Here is a 16,102-nt window from a genome sequence, read left to right on the forward strand (position 1 = left end):
GAGCCAGAACAAAAGCCCTAGTCTCCTTACTCCCAGTCCAGGTTATTAATATGCAGTCTGGCAGCCAGTGTTTTTTTGTGTTTTTTTAAATCCACTAATCTGAAAAAACAAATACTGCTTTTCTTTTGTGTTTGCTATATCTAAAGCCCAAGTTTTTATTAAAAATTTTTTAAACTTGAGATATTTTTATTTTATTAGCTTACTCTTTGTTAAAAACGATTTCATTTATACTAAGGTTTTGCATATGATGGTATAGATATATTCGTTTAAAAGAAATTCAAATCTGTAAGCAGAAAGCATTAAGAGAAAAGAAGTTTCTTAATGGAAACAACGCTAAGATGTTGAGAGTCCTGATACTAGTATATGATCATGTTCCATCCTTGCTAAATGGCAACAGGATGGGAAATACTATAACACTAATGTTTTAAGATGAAGCATTTAAATGAAACTTTGTAGTTTCAAAGTGATTTCAATTATGATCGTTTATTTCATTACATTTTAAAATTTTTAAGTAGGAGAATTTGGGGTTTTAAGTAAAACGACTCAGCTTTTTAGCTTATCTTGCTCTTCTGTAACAGTGGTGACAGGTATAGTTGTAGAGGTCTGGATAAAACTAGAGGGTTGTCTGCCTCTGTCCTAGGTACTGTGTGGCTAATTAACCTTCTGGTCCGTCTCATCACTGACCATCTGGACTCACCCCATCCGGAGGCAAGATCCCAAATGAGATAGAAAATTAGTGTTTCCTGTTAATTTCCTTTCTATTACTCATTAGATCCCTGGAGATGTTTTCGTGTCCCAGAAAAACATGATTCTCAGGATGCTAATATTTGCTGCACTTTGGATGTTTGGTAGAGGGAGACGTAAGTTTTGCCACCTGAGAATGGTTATTTTTAAAAAAGCTGTTAAAGGGGAGTGGTCCCTAGGAATGGTGAGGCTCACTCTAAGTAGGCTGCATGTTCTCCCGTGGGACACTTAGCGTTACTTGCAGAAGATGTGTATAGTGCTTAGCGTGGCCCATCACTGGAAAGACATCATGGGCCATCTCAGAATTAGAAAGACTTAAATACAGTGGAAAGAAGATAAATCTAGAATGCCAAAAGCTTAGCATAAAATGTATCTTCAACTTAACGTCTAGCCCCTCCCCACCCCTACTCCCAGGGCAGATTACTCAGTTTGATTTTGTAGCCTCAGAAACCCTGAGTTACTATCGAGCTTTATTTTTGAATTACTTCGATGACAAAAGCCATTGTTAAATTGTTGTTACTCATTTTAAAAAGAAAAAATGCCACATGTACATATTTGGGGGGTTGGTGGTAGTGGTTCTCCTGTCCATAAAAATGATTCAGATGGATTTCCTCCAGAAAATGTTGTTCTGAACTTAATGTTTATCCATGTGCTGAGCTGTAGGCACTAACATAGCATTTCCCAAAACACTGTAGAAGTTGCTGAGCTTGCAAATTTATGAACAGAGAAGAGTAGAAATACATGCCTGTAACAAGTTTTAAAATGATCAGTGCTACGGTATGATTTATATCTGGCCGTTAATTGGCATGGAAATGCCTTCTGTTTATCTCCCAGTGCTAAGAGGTGGGGAGACAGAAGGGTTGCCTTCCTGCTCTCAGCTCAGTAGTCACTGAATTGTCCCTACCACGGGAAATAATCTTACTACCAGTAAATGTCTTTTCCTTCCTGTTCTCCCTTCCCTCCAGGTTCTGTCTCTACCTTGATAGTTCTAGATCTACCTAGAGATGGCCTAGAGGGTCGGTCTGGTCAGACAGTCAGAAGTTAATACACTCCCCCATCAGTTAGGAATCTGGTACTTCTGACCCGCAGTCACCTTGAGCCTGTATGTTGAAGTCCAGGAACCTGATTCTTCTTACGATTAAGAATCTGTGTTCATTAGGTGCCAGTCAGAGTGCAGTCTGTGACCTTGGGACAGATTGTTTTTTTGTGCAAAGAGAATGCACCTGTTTAGGCAGGTATTGCCTCAGGTCATAGCCGTGCAGCATCCTGGAATGATCAAGTCCACGCGGGGCTTAAACTTCCAGGGGGTTGTGGACTCTTGACTGAATTATTTTTGGAACTGATAGTTCAGACATCTTAGCCTTTTCGTAAGTACCATGAGTAATGAAATGCTATCAAGAGCCGGAGGGTGCGCCTAGGTAAGTTAGCAGAGCCCAGAGCACTCAGGTGACGCTTTGTTTCCTAGAACTTTCCGTTGTTGAACAGTCGGGATTTTTCTTGCGTGAATCTCCTAATTGCCCTGTGTGTGTCTCCCTTACTAGATAATTGAAAACCCGGATGTACCGCAGGAATTCAGGAGTCAAGGTATTGGATTTGATTTCTGTGCATTCAGTTTAAAAAGCTGGTGTAGGAGCACCTACTGTGTGCTTGGGGTGGGGATATAACGCTGAGTAAAAGCTCTCGGGTTAGTTCCCCATTCTCCTTGGTGCTCTGCTTAGCTTTAGTCAGCCGTTGTCTCCTTCTCTTCCTACACACTCTGCCAAACATACTTGTCCCTGCTCCAGCTGTGTCAAGGAAATTAACCCTTCACACACCTTCCGGCTGGAAGCTAGTTTTTGTAGTTACGTCACTCTTCATGAAGTCAGGTTCATTATTTCCCCTGAAGGGTATTTGTTAAACACCGAGTTTTTGATATGAAAAATGAGTCACCTCACAGGGAAGGACAGACAGCCCAGTTTCAGTAGCAGATGAAATCAAGGTAAGGAACTTTCATTCTCACCCACAGGACAGGAAAAAACAAAGGTCCACGTACAACAGACAAGCACTTTGACTTCTTAAAAATGTTTGATGGTATTGTTTTCTGAAAGAGATATGAAAAATTCAAATTATCTGATTGAAATACTGAAATATAACTTTTATTTTGAACTTTATTCAGTAATTTTTTAAATGTTGAAAAAAATCTGCTTTGCTTTGATATTTTTGCCGGTTAATGATGGGGAAAAGGGGGGCGGGGTAGAGAGGAGATGAAAAAGACAGGGAATGAAACAGAGAGAAAGAAGTACCTAAACAGCCACAGTTAGGAGAAAAAGAATAAATGAAAGAAAAATGACTGCTTTAAGTCATTTTCTAAAGCATCACATGAGCATGTTGTTTTAGTCACATCTTCCTGCATTCGTGGGCTGCAGCATCCTTTCACCTTTTGAAGCTCTCAGTGGTATGCTCCAAGATTTTCCACCAGTCTCTTCCTCTTTTGGCTATTGCAGTTCCCATAATGTCTTCCTTTAATGTAGGATGATTTTATAAACTAAAAATAGAGGTCAAAGTCCTCTTGGTTAAGGATGCATCTTTAAAATCTATATCAGTAAAAAAATTGATGGACTCATTTGAAATTTACCTAAAATTGAGTTTCAAGACTACTTATGGGTTTTATTTATTTTCAACTATCTTTTATTGTTGTACTTTATCATTTCTCAATTTGTTCCTGCGTTTAAAATATTAAATTCTGAGGATCAGCCATTTATCATTCCCTTGCCCTCCTCCAATTTTATTTTTATTTTCCTTCTTACACTCTTGCCATTTTTCCTGCATCTTCTCTGACCTCATGGTCATTCATTCATTCATTCATTCATTATATACATCCATCAAACACTTGGGCACATTTGTATAGCTCTCCACAGGTTTTTATTTAAAAAAAAAAAAAAGCAAATGCTTCCACTTGTTACTTCACTTGGCCCAACAGAGCTGGGGCTTCATTATTATTTATCGCATCTTGCCGAAGGCCAAACTGAAGCTTACCCACTGTCACACAGTCAGCAAACTCTGGACCAGTACTTGAACAGATTCCAAATTTCAGCCTTTTTCCAATACACTTCATTGCTTCTGTGGGAGTTTTGTTGCTAGATTCTGGACACAAACATGTTTGAAAGGAAAATTTTTTCTGACCTTGGCTGTTGCTCCTTTAACAATGAAGGCCATGTACCCTGAGGATGCTGGACAAATAGCTAAAATAGGTGACGATGGTGACTAACTTCTTTTGCCTCCTTTCCCTAGTTTCCTAGTATGAAAAGCCCATCTTTCTTCCGTGCCACCATACTTTATCTCTCTGGGATACAGCTCAGGTCTGCTCAGGAGACCCAGAAATTCAAGAGGTCAGAATAAGGGATACATGTATAGTCTGCTGGCCTAAATATTGAGAAAATTGTTATCAGTTGTGTTGTTCCTTAAAATTAACCAAATCTTTTTTGTTAAGTGTGAATGCATTTTACTTATAATAAATAGTCTGTTATTTCCTTCCTGGACTATCTTGAGTGTTTTACTTTGGAAAGGACTGATGAGATCATCAGTCCTTTAATTCTTTTCTGTGACCCTTCTGGTGACCTGAGGAAGGCTCAGCATCTGAAAATCATCTTTCCAGTCCTGAAAGTATCAAAAGCAGAAGATGGGAAGGACTGTTGAGGAAGCCTGTAGTGCCTCCTGCCGATGTCTAATGCCTGTCACCTCCTCTGTTTGAAGGGTCAACTGTAGAGTCCCTCTGTGATGACCTTGTCTCTGTGCTCACTGTTCTGTGTGAGAAGCTCCAAGCTGCCATCAAGTAAGTGCCTTCAACACTGGTGCTCTGATTCGTTAACGGACTATTTCTGAAGTAACTTTTGCCTGCAGCATCGCTTACAGTTGCAGAGCATTAGGGACAGTGGTTCCCACCACCCCGTTCGTATTCACTGAGCAGTTCACTGTCTTTCCTGAGACATGTGTTCAGTGATCTTGGGCAAGCCCACATGACCAAATACGGTTACTGAAGGCTGTAATTTTCTGATGAGAAAAAGGGAAAACAATCCGTGGTAGAAGAGATCATCCCTTGAACATAGAGGTGAGTGGAAAAAAATGTTGGCTAAGCGCTAGTTGACATGAGGGCTAGTCATAACCTGGCATGTCCCAGGTCTGTGGCTCCAAATGAGCCTTCTCATCCAACTATTGCACCTTCCTCCTCTGCTAAATGGCCAGGTTGGGCTGTGTGATCTTTTCTATTTCTTCTAACATCTCCTGAGCCTGTGAGCACACACACCTATCTTTACAAAAAAATGTGTTATTCTGATTTTTATATACTTTTCATTTATTTGCATGCATGACAGTTTAATCAGTGATATTAGTTCTTTTGTGATGTCCACTGCTCCAGCTCTCCATGCAGTAAGTTGATAACTTCTGCATCTGTAGTAAAGCCAAATCATAAAAAGGCCAGACTTGCCAAGGTGGGATGAAAGTCTCTACCAGCTACATATTATAATTAACTGCAACATTCTACAACATGGTAGGTTTCTGAAGTACCCTTTGAGTTGGGAAAGACACATTAAACTATTGTTTACTGGTAAGTAGAGTAATTGATAATTCAGAAAACTTCTGCTTGTAGAATTTTATATATGGTAATGAGCCGCGAGAAACAGTCCAGTTGCAGACATGAATGAGCTCTCTCACTTTGCTGGAAACATTGCAGAAATTTGTTGTTGTTGTTGTTGTTTTTGTTTCTTCATAAACTCAGGATTATTTTTAAGCTAGGCTTAAAACTACTCTTAAAAGTTGTTGCCGGATAGTCTGTACTTCAATATATCTATCATTCCTCCAGGTCACCTGCATATTTTGACCGAGTTAAGCTCAATTTATATCAAGCACTTAAAAAACGAAGAGACTTATTTAATACATAGGTAGTACAAACCAAAACAAAATAGCACTTGACTTCTTCCACACCCCACCCTCAAGTTTCTCCCACCCCAGGACCCTAGGCAGGCTGCAGGTATGGGCATTATTTTTCCCTCGGGGGGAATGTACATGGAATGTACCTGGCTGCTCCCTTGCCCCACTCAGGTCACGTCTTCCTGACCATGGAGAATTGGAGCTGTAGGGCTGGGATTCAGATGGTCATCCTAACCTGCAGGCTGTAACACCAGCCATGGTGACCGCATCTATAGGGACCCTGTGCTACCTGATTTCCTTGGGACAGTCCCAGGCTATGCCTGTTGTGTATGATTACAATCACCCTCCTTTACTCTCAACAGTGTCCAGGCTGGGATAGGTTATATATTCACTCTACCCATCCATGCCCGGGGTTTAGATCGCTTCCAGTGCTAACTTCTCACCACCCCTGCCCAGTTCCTGTCCATCTCAGCAGAGCCAGCTGCTAGATCAGAGCTGGAATATGTTTCTCATTGGCTTGTTTTCTCCTGAGAGACAACCATAGATTAATTACTATTGGCTCAACTGCATTATCTTTGTTGGATTACCTGGGTTAAAACCCCTGTTAGGCTCCTTACTAGCTCTTGACTTTGGGCAAAGAGCTCAATCACCCTAAGCTTATTGATCCTATAATTAATTATTATTAGCACGTTATATTATTTTATATTAATAATATATGTTATAATAATATTTATAATAAAATAACATGTTAATTATATTCATAATATAATTTTAATATTGATATGCTTAATGATTATTATTCAAAATATTTTTAATTTGTATTATAAGTATAATATAGTAATATATATAATATTAGTAATATAAAATATGTTAGGGTTTTTGTAAGGATTGAATGAGAAAATTAACCTAGAAGACTGTCAGTGCCCACCAACCCAAGATCACCAGGAGCATCTGAGGTTAACAGAATTAGGGTTATTAACTTGCTGCAGCAGGGGATCCTGTACACTATGCGATCGCTAGGACATCCAGTAAAAGGGTGGGTGTTAGGAATTGTTACAGGATTTGAACCTGAGATAGGTAATCTGGTGCAGATTAAAGGAATTGGGGGTTCTGTTCAAGGACTGAGAACTGTCAGAAAGCAAGGGGCAGTTCTAGCATTGAGCATCCTAGTTTTCATCTAGCTGACAAGAGGGCCAGATGGGAGCCAGAGTTGTCACTGGAGGAGCAGCAGGAGTCACTTACAGGGGAGGATAATATTTGGTCATTTTTGTAATTGTACAGATTTTTTTAAAAATTTCTGTTCAGGGCTTTCCTGGTGGCACAGTGGCTGAGAGTCCGCCTGCCGATGCAGGGGACACGGGTTCGTGCCCCGATCCGGGAAGATCCCACACGCCGCAGAGCGGCTGGCCCCGTGAGCCATGGCCGCGGAGCCTGCGCGTCCGGAGCCTGTGCTCCGCAACAGGAGAGGCCACAGCAGTGAGAGGCCCGCGTACCGCCAAAAAAAAAAAAAAAAATTTCTGTTCAGATGTGATTGTTGATTGGCTTTCATCTTGTTACATCATCATTGTGGAGAGTCCTCATCTGATGTTAACATTCTGTGCAGTTGTTTCTGTTCCCCAGGGGAACACACAGCTGGCTGGTAGCAACTAGCAAGCTGGCTATTGCCAGCTGTCAAGGATTCTTCTTCTTGGCCCACCCCTTCAGGTCTTAGCCTTGTCAGAGAATAAAACAAAGACCACCGAAATTTTGAAAAACATAAAGGCTATGTTCATTACTGTGCTGACAAGGGAAAACTAATAAATTAAACTCTTTTTTTCTGAGTAGTTTGCTAAGGGAAAAATCTAAAATTTTTAAGTGCTACAAAAGTGCTAATAATAGTTCATGGTAATTATGCCATTAATAATTTAAAAATAGCCATCAGGAGAAGTTAGAACAAGTCTGTAGGTCTATAAATGATACCATTCTTCATTGGTCCAGAAAGAGCCTTTAGCAAAGTCTAGTAAGGACCTGCCTGGCATCTGGGGTTCATTTAGTTCATGGTTCTTTAAAACCTGGATGGCTCTAATGTCACCTACAGGGACCCCTACCTGTAGGGCAACCATATAACTTGGCTTACCTTAAACAGTCCAGAGTTATGCTTATTGTATAATTATTATTAAAGACACTCATATCTATATCTTCTAGGAAGTACTGGTATAAGTGGAATTCTTTTTTACTGCACAGCACATAATAAATATTAGCTCTAAAATAGCTTGTTTGCTTTCAGAATTATCAGTGCTAATTCTAGTTTGTGATGCATTTAGGAACACTGAGTTTCTTACATTAGAAATTTGACTGAAGGTTGTCAGGAAAATACAATGCACAAACGTACATTACAAATGCTCACATATGTGTATTAGAAACTAAAGGTCATACATTTCTATCAGTCACTGAAAACATGAAGACCTTTCTAAACCATATGATTCAGGGATAGGCTTTAAATGGAAAAAAAATAACTCGTGACATGCATATGGTTTTCTAGGATTTCTCATTGGACATGGATCAAAGATGGCTTTAGGCATATTGTTATAGAGCTTAATGATTTTTATAGGATTCTCATAGTCTTGCTTGATTTTTCAAAGCAATTTCCTTATCATAATTCTGCCTCTGGAGACTCTTCTCCTTGTTTGGTTATGGCCTTTCCCATCATGGTTCCATTGCCCTAAGATGGGGGTTCTATTACTGCAGAAGCTGGGGTGCAGCAGGCTTAGTGCAGCTTCACTGGGAGACGTTTAACACCCCCTGGTCAGATAATGCCATGCCCTTGGCTGCTCTCGCTCTGGTGGTTCTGTTAATTCTCCTTAAATTTCCACATCTATATAGTTTCTTCTGATTTTATTACTTTAACTCCTTTTATCTCCATTGGCTAAACTTGACACCTCTCCTACCTTCTAAGTAGGCTCTTCCTCTGAAATTACACCATGGTCATTACTTCCCACCCAATATCCATTCCCCAAATCAATGCCGATATACCTCACAGGTCTTTAGCTCTGCAGGGGTATGTACTCATGATATATTCAGTCTCTCAGGAGAAATCAGAAAATGCATTCAGGCACACAGGTTAACTCACATGCCTCGGAGATGCGGTATTAATAGAGCTCTATATTAGGCAAGTTGAGTTACATGATGCTGTTTAAATCCAAGAAGTTTTGGAAGGATAATCGGGATTAGAAAGATATTTTTTCATTCTCTGCCCATTGGTTTCCCACCACCCTCTCCCCACTTCCCTCTCTTCTCAGTACAGAATGTCAGAGAGGAATCTATACTGAGACATCTTGGAATCAATGAGGTGAGGCTGAGCCTTCACATTGTGTATTCTAATTCCATTCCCCTCCTTATGCAATTAACTCCCTCTCTCCTTTTTCTAAACTAAATTTGAATCTGTTTCTAAGGGAGGCAAAATCAAAATAGTTCAAAGCGAAACAAAATTTTAAGAACTCCAGTAATCAAGGATGTGCTGCCAGGTTGCTGTCACAGTAACCCTGCCAGGGCTGCCCTGCTGCTCCTTCACGGACTACTGGTCTACCCGCGAGAGTTGTTCTCTATGGATCATGGGCCTGGGAGGAAATCCAGCGACGAGCAGAGAGTGAGACCAGTAGTTGCTCAACCTGTTCAAAAAAAAGGCCAGACAAGGTGACTCACAGTCTCCTGAGTAGGCAGATGTGCCCTAGTGTGTGTTGAAAGAGTTGGCTAGTTTCTAGGCTCCTCTCTGCCCTGTGCGTCTCACAGATTCGTCTGTCTCTAGTCAGACAAATATGAAATGGACACACTGTGCACACACATACGTGTATCTACTGAGGGCCATGCATGGAAGGTGCGCCTCTAATGACATGATGCGTGCCAGGCCACGAGTACTCATTTTTCCAGACTGCAGCAGCCCACAGAAAAGCTGCCGCATTCAGTCTCCAAGGAGACTCCCAGGCCAGTTTCCTTGGCAATGAGCTCTCTCTCTCACCAAGTCTGATGCCTTGGGGTTGCCGTATTGCTGCAGCACGCTTTGCTGATATGTACTCATGGGGAACTTGACTGCTTGTAGCTTTTCTCTGGGTTCATTTCCAGTGATTTCAGAAACTGAGACTCTTTATTGTTTATAGTTATTTTAGTTTTGTGATGTTCGACTGACAGTTTGAAAGGTAAAGAGACATTTTTCAATAAGGGCATTTAATAATTATTTTTCTTAATTATGAGTCAAGTGATTGGTCAGAAAGACCACCCACCTGGATTTTAATACTTTCTGGTGGATTAGGCAGAAAACTTAATCCAGGTATAAAAATGTACATCCCATAAACTTATCTGTTTTTTTTTAATCTGGTCCTATTGAGGAACCCCATAGTAATAATTATGAGAAAAATAATTCATCTGTTGAAAAACCATGCTGCTTTCAAAAAAAATAAAGAAGAAAAGCCAAATGCAAGTTAGTAAAGCATTAATCATCTAAAAGGTATCATGGTACAATAAAACATATGAAACATATTAAAAATTAATATTTCTGGAATAAACTGTGGACTTTAATCAATATATCAATATTTGTTCATTAATGGTAGCTGTTAATTTGTTCATTAATGGTAAGATGTTAATAACATCTTTATGGGGCTTCCCTGGTGGCGCAGTGGTTGGGAGTCCGCCTGCTGATGCAGGGGACGCGGGTTCGTGCCCCGGTCTGGGAGGATCCCACGTGCCGCGGAGCGGCTGGGCCCGTGAGTCATGGCCGCTGAGCCTGTGCTCTGCAACGGGAGAGGCCACAGCGGTGAGAGGCCTGCGTACCGCAAAAAAATAAATAAATAATAAATAAATAAATAAATAAATAAATAAATAACATCTTTAGCAGGATAAGCCACGTGCAGGGCTGGGTAAAATATGGTCACTTTCCATACCATATTCAGTTTTTCTGTAAATCTAAAACTGTTCTAAAAAGTAAAGTTTATTACAGAAAAATCGTCCTAACTGTATTAGTTAGTTGGGGCCACCATAACAAAGTACCACAAACCAAGCAGCTTTAACAAAATAAATGTGTTGTCTTGCGCTTCTGGAGGCTGGAGATTGGAGATCATGATGTCAGGAGAGTTGGTTCCTTCTCAGGGCTGGGAGGCCTCGCTCTTTGGCTTGTAGACGACCATCTTCTCCGTGTGTCTCTTCACACTGTCTTCCTTCCATATGTATCTCTGTGTCCCTGTTTTATAAGGACACCAGTCGTATTGGATTAGGATCTACCCTAGTAACTTCACTTTAACTTGGTTACCTGTGTAAGGTCCCAACTCCAAATAAAACCATTTCTGAGGTGCCAGGGGTTAGGACCTCAGCATATGAAAGGTGGGGGGGCACGAGTCAACCCATAACACTACCAATGCCCCCTACCCCAAAATTAACACCCTGTGATACCTAACATTTTCCCAAGTGTTTTCCACACGTCACCTCTTTAATTTTACCTTTACTTTGTGTGCATTTGTATGTTGGTTCTGTTCCTCTGCAGTGACAGTCAGCAGCTGCAGCTTCTGTACCTGGAGTGCGTTCTGTCCATGCTCAGCAGCTCCTCCTCCTCCATGCAGCTGCACAGAGGCTTCACGGACCTCATCTGGTGAGTGCTCATCCTGATGCTGAGCCCTGTTCCACACCAACCTGGGGGGCTCGCTCCCTCTAGCTGGGTCTGCGGGTCCCTTCCCAGGGCATCCATGCCTCACTGGTCATTTCATCTATGTGTAAATGTATTAGAGGGAAAGTAAGGAGATCGCTTTGCTTATATGCCCCAGACCAAGCTACAGAGAGAAAGGGGAGAGAAAGTGATAATTATTGTAACAAACTATGCCTCCCGAGGCCCTCTTGCATTTTGTTTACATCATAGGATCATGAGAGCCTACGTTCTAAATCATATAAAGGCACCAGAGAGTTGCACAGGTGAGGCAATTCACCTTCACCAAAATTGGACCTTATTTTCAGCCTTACTCTGGTACTTTCTCCATCTCAACCTGAATACTAGTCTCTTAATCATAGTCAGAGATTCACACAAGTGACAGGACCCTCAGGCAGCCAGCTAGCTGCTCTGGGTTCTGCGCTTATTGACAGGGAGAAAGTCAAATGCTATGTATATGATATGTGTCAGAATTTTAAATGAACTTCTCAAATGAATAGTATAAATAACTTTGTTATTTATAGTAAAATGAAACTTCATAACTAAGTCAGTTAGCATCTTGAGTCCATTTTCCTCACCTAAGATGATTTCTACTGCTTCTCTTGATAGTTTATGTAGTTAACCCGAGCTTGAATTATGAGGCAAAATATTCTGTTGATATCCCCAGGAGTGATGGAGAGTCAGGGAACGCTGGGGCAGAAGGTAGCCAGAAGAAGGAGCAGTAAAGAGCCCAACTCTTACTTGTCATTTTTAAGGCACCTGGTATTTATCCTCAGGATAGTATTTGTATTTTATCATTTGGCTTGTAGGGAAACTTTTCTTTCTTCTCGTCTCTTCTCAGGAAAAATCTTTGCCCTGCTCTCCTCGTGATCCTGGGGAATCCAATTCATGACAAAACCATCACCTCTGCTCATAGCTGCAACACGAGTACCAGCATCGAATCGGACTCTGCGTCTCCAGGGGTTTCTGACCATGGCCGGGGGTCAGGCTGCTCCTCCACCGCACCGGCCCTCAGTGGGCCCGTGGCTCGGACCATCTATTACATCGCAGCTGAGCTGGTCCGGCTGGTGGGGTCAGTGGACTCCATGAAGCCCGTGCTGCAGTCGCTCTATCACCGCGTGCTGCTTTATCCCCCACCCCAGCACCGGGTGGAAGCCATCAAAATAATGAAAGAGGTAGGGAGGCAGTGAAGGATGCCACCAGCTCTGCCAAGAGGGGCTGAGCACCGTGTCTTGCACAAAGGAAGTAGTTAGAAAATGTTTGTCATTCGCCTGCTGGAACTTAATTGCTTCTATACAGTATCCAGTAACAAAGAGTATCTTTAGCACTGGGGGCTGTGTGCGCATGTGTTGGGAGTTGGGCTAAGGGGCTGTTGATAAGTGCTCACTGAAGCAAAGCCATTTGATAATTTTAACTACATGCATCTGACTGGACCCCAGGCTGAGCTTTCCTTTTGCTCCCTCAGGTACTGTCTGTGCAGATGTATATATTTTTTGCTTTTTGGGTTTTTTTGAATTTTATTTATTTTTTTTATACAGCAGGTACTTACTAGTTATCCATTTGTACACATCAGTGTATACATGTCAATCCCAATCGCCCAATTCATCACACCACCACCCACACCCCCCGCTGCTTTCCCCCCATGGTGTCCATACGTTTGTTCTCTACATCTGTGTCTCAGTCTCTGCCCTGCAAACGGGTTCATCTGTACCATTTTTCTAGGTTCCACATATATGAGTTAATATATTTGTTTTTCTCTTTCTGACTTACTTCACTCTGTATGACAGTCTCTGGCTCCATCCACGTCTCTACAGATGACCCAATTTCGTTCCTTTTTATGGCTGAGTAATATTCCATTGTATCTATGTACCACATCTTCTTTATCCATTCGTCTGTTGATGGGCATTGAGGCTGCTTCCATGACCTGGCTATTGTAAATAGTACTGCAATGAACGTTGGGGTGCATGTGTTTTTTTGAATTATGGTTTTCTCTGGGTATATACCCAGTAGTGGGATTGCTGGGTCATACGGTAACTCTATTTTTAGTTTTTTAAGGAACATCCATACTGTTCTCCATATTGGCTGTATCAATTTACATTCCCACCGACAGTGCAAGAGGATTCCCTTTTCTCTACACCCTCTCCAGCATTTGTTGTTTGTAGATTTTCTGATGATGCCCATTTTGACTGGTGTGAGGTAATACCTCATTGTACTTTTGATTTGCATTTCTCTAATAATTAGTGATGTTGAGCAGTTTTTCATGTGTTTCTTGGCTATCTGTATTTATTCTTTGGAGAAATGTCTATTTAGGTCTTCTCCCCATTTTTGGATTGGGTTGTATGTTTCTTTAATATTGAGCTGCATGAGCTGTTTATATATTTTGGAGATTAAACCTTTGTCCAGTGATTCATTTGCAAATATTTTCTCCCATTCTCAGGGTTGTCTTTTCGTCTTGTTTATGGTTCCTTTTGCTGTGCAAAAGCTTTTAAGTTTCATTAGGTCCCATTTGTTTATTTTTCTTTTTATTTCCATTTCTCTAGGATGTGGGTCAAAAAGGATCTTGCTGTGATTTGTGTCAAAGAGTTCTTCCTATGTTTCCCTCTAAGAGTTTTATAGTGTCCAGTCTTACATTTAGGTCTCTAATCCATTTTGAGCTTATTTTTGTGTATGGTGTTAGGGAGTGTTCTAATTTCAGTCTTTTACATGTAGCTGTCCAGTTTTCCCAGCACCACTTATTGAAGAGAATGACTTTTCTCCATTGCATATCCTTGCCTCCTTTGTCATAGATTAGTCGACCATAGGTGTGTGGGTTTGTCTCTGAGTTTTCTATCCTGTTGCATTGATCTATATTTCTGTTGTTGTGCCAGTACCATATTGCCTTGATTACTGTAGCTTTGTAGTATAGTCTGAAGTCAGGGAGTCTGATTCCTCCACCTCCGCTTTTTTCCCTCAAGACAGCTTTGGATGTTTCGGGTCTTTTGTGTCTCCATACAAATTTTAAGATTTTTTTGTTCTAGGTTTGTAAAAAACTGCCATTGATAATTTGATAGGGATTGCACTGAATCTGTAGATTGCTTCAGGTAGTATAGTCATTTTCACAGTATTCATTCTTCCAATCCAAGAACATGGTATATCTCTCCATCTGTTTGTATCTTTAATTTCTTGCATCAGTGTCTTATAGTTTTCTGCATATAGGTCTTTTGTCTCCCTAGGTAGGTTTATTCCTAGGTATTTTATTCTTTTTGTTGCAGTGGTGAATGGGAGTGTTTCCTTAATTTCCTTTTCAGATTTTTCACCATTAATGTATAGGAATGCAAGAGATTTCTGTGCATTAATTTTGTATCCTACAACTTTACCAAATTCATTGTTTAGCTCTAGTAGTTTTGTAGTGGCATCTTCAGCATTCTCTATGTATAGTAGCATGTCATCTGCAAACAGTGACAGTTTTACTTCTGCTTTTCCAATTTGTGTTCCTTTTATTACTTTTTCTTCTCTGATTGCCGTGGCTAGGACTTCCAAAACTACGTTGAATAATAGTGGCAAGAGTGGACATCCTTGTCTTGTTCCTGATCTTAGAGGAAATATTTTCAGGTTTTCACCATTGAGAATGATGTTTGCTGTGGGTTTGTCATATATGGCCTTTATTATGTTGAGGTAGGTTCCCTCTGTGCCCACTTTCTGGAGAGTTTTTATCATAAATGGGTGTTCAATTTTGTCAAAAGCTTTTTCTGCATCTATTGAGATGATCATATGGTTTTTCTGCTTCAATTTGTTAATATGGTGTATCACATTGATTGATTTCCATATATTGAAGAATCCTTGCATTCATGGCATAAATCCCACTTGATATAGTGTATGATCCTTTTAATGTGTTCTTGGATTCTGTTTGCTAGTATTAGGTTGAGGATTTTTGCCTCTGTATTCATCAGTGATATTGGTCTATAATTTTCTTTTTTTGTAGTATCTTTGTCTGGTTTTAGTATCAGGGTGATGGTGGCCTCATAGAATGAGTTTGAGGGTGTTCCTTCCTCCGCAATTTTTTGGAAGAGTTTGAGAAGGATGGGTGTTAGCTCTTCTCCAAATGTTTGATAGAATTCACCTGTGAAGCCATCTGGTCCTGGACTTTTGTTTGTTGGAAGATTTTTAATCACAGTTTCAATTTCATGCTTGTGAATGGTCTGTTCATATTTTCTATTGCTTCCTGGTTCGATCTTGGAAGGTTATACCTTTCTAAGAATTTGTCCATGTCTTCCAGGTTGTCCGTTTTATTGGCATAGAGTTGCTTGTAGTAGTCTCTTAGGATGCTTTGTATTTCTGCGGTGTCTGTTGTAACTTCTCCTTTTACATTTCTAATTTTATTGATTTGAGTCCTCTCCCTCTTTTTCTTGATGAGTCTGGCTAATGGTTTATCAATTTTGTTTATCTTCTCAAATAACCAGCTTTTAGTTTTATTGATCTTTGCTATTGTTTTCTTGGTTTCTATTTCATTTATTTCTGCTCTGATCTTTATGATGTCTTTCCTTCTCCTAATATTGGGTTTGCTTGTTGTTGTTTCTCTAGTTCCTTTAGGTGTAAGGTTAGATTGTTTATTTGAGATTTTTCTTGTTTCTTGAGGTAGGCTTGTATAGCTATAAACTTCCCTGTTAGAACTGCTTTTGCTGCATCCCATAGGTTTTGGATCATTGTGTTTTCATTGTCATTTGTCTCTAAGTATTTTTTTATTTCTTCAGTGATCTCTTGGTTATTTAGTAACGTATTGTTTAGCCTCCAAGTGTTTGTGTGTTATAC

The 16,102-nt window shown here is 40.5% G+C and overlaps 1 protein-coding gene across 3 annotated transcripts in view; it reads left to right on the plus strand.

Moving 5' to 3' along the window:
* The window catches only part of ARFGEF3 (ARFGEF family member 3), a 184,517-nt gene that overhangs the window by 88,660 nt on the left and 79,755 nt on the right, over window positions 1-16,102 (plus strand). For 2 of the 3 annotated variants that reach the window (XM_059083390.2, XM_067010901.1), the window contains 4 exons: window positions 2,286-2,328; window positions 4,477-4,555; window positions 11,159-11,263; window positions 12,156-12,489. In XM_059083390.2, the coding sequence (XP_058939373.1) occupies window positions 2,286-2,328; window positions 4,477-4,555; window positions 11,159-11,263; window positions 12,156-12,489 (561 nt within the window). The remainder of the gene's footprint in view (window positions 1-2,285; window positions 2,329-4,476; window positions 4,556-11,158; window positions 11,264-12,155; window positions 12,490-16,102) is intronic. The other variant, XM_067010902.1, reaches the window with a different exon arrangement.

The sequence above is a fragment of the Kogia breviceps genome, chromosome 13 (assembly GCF_026419965.1).
Source record: "Kogia breviceps isolate mKogBre1 chromosome 13, mKogBre1 haplotype 1, whole genome shotgun sequence".
NCBI classification, from domain to species: Eukaryota; Metazoa; Chordata; class Mammalia; order Artiodactyla; family Physeteridae; genus Kogia; species Kogia breviceps.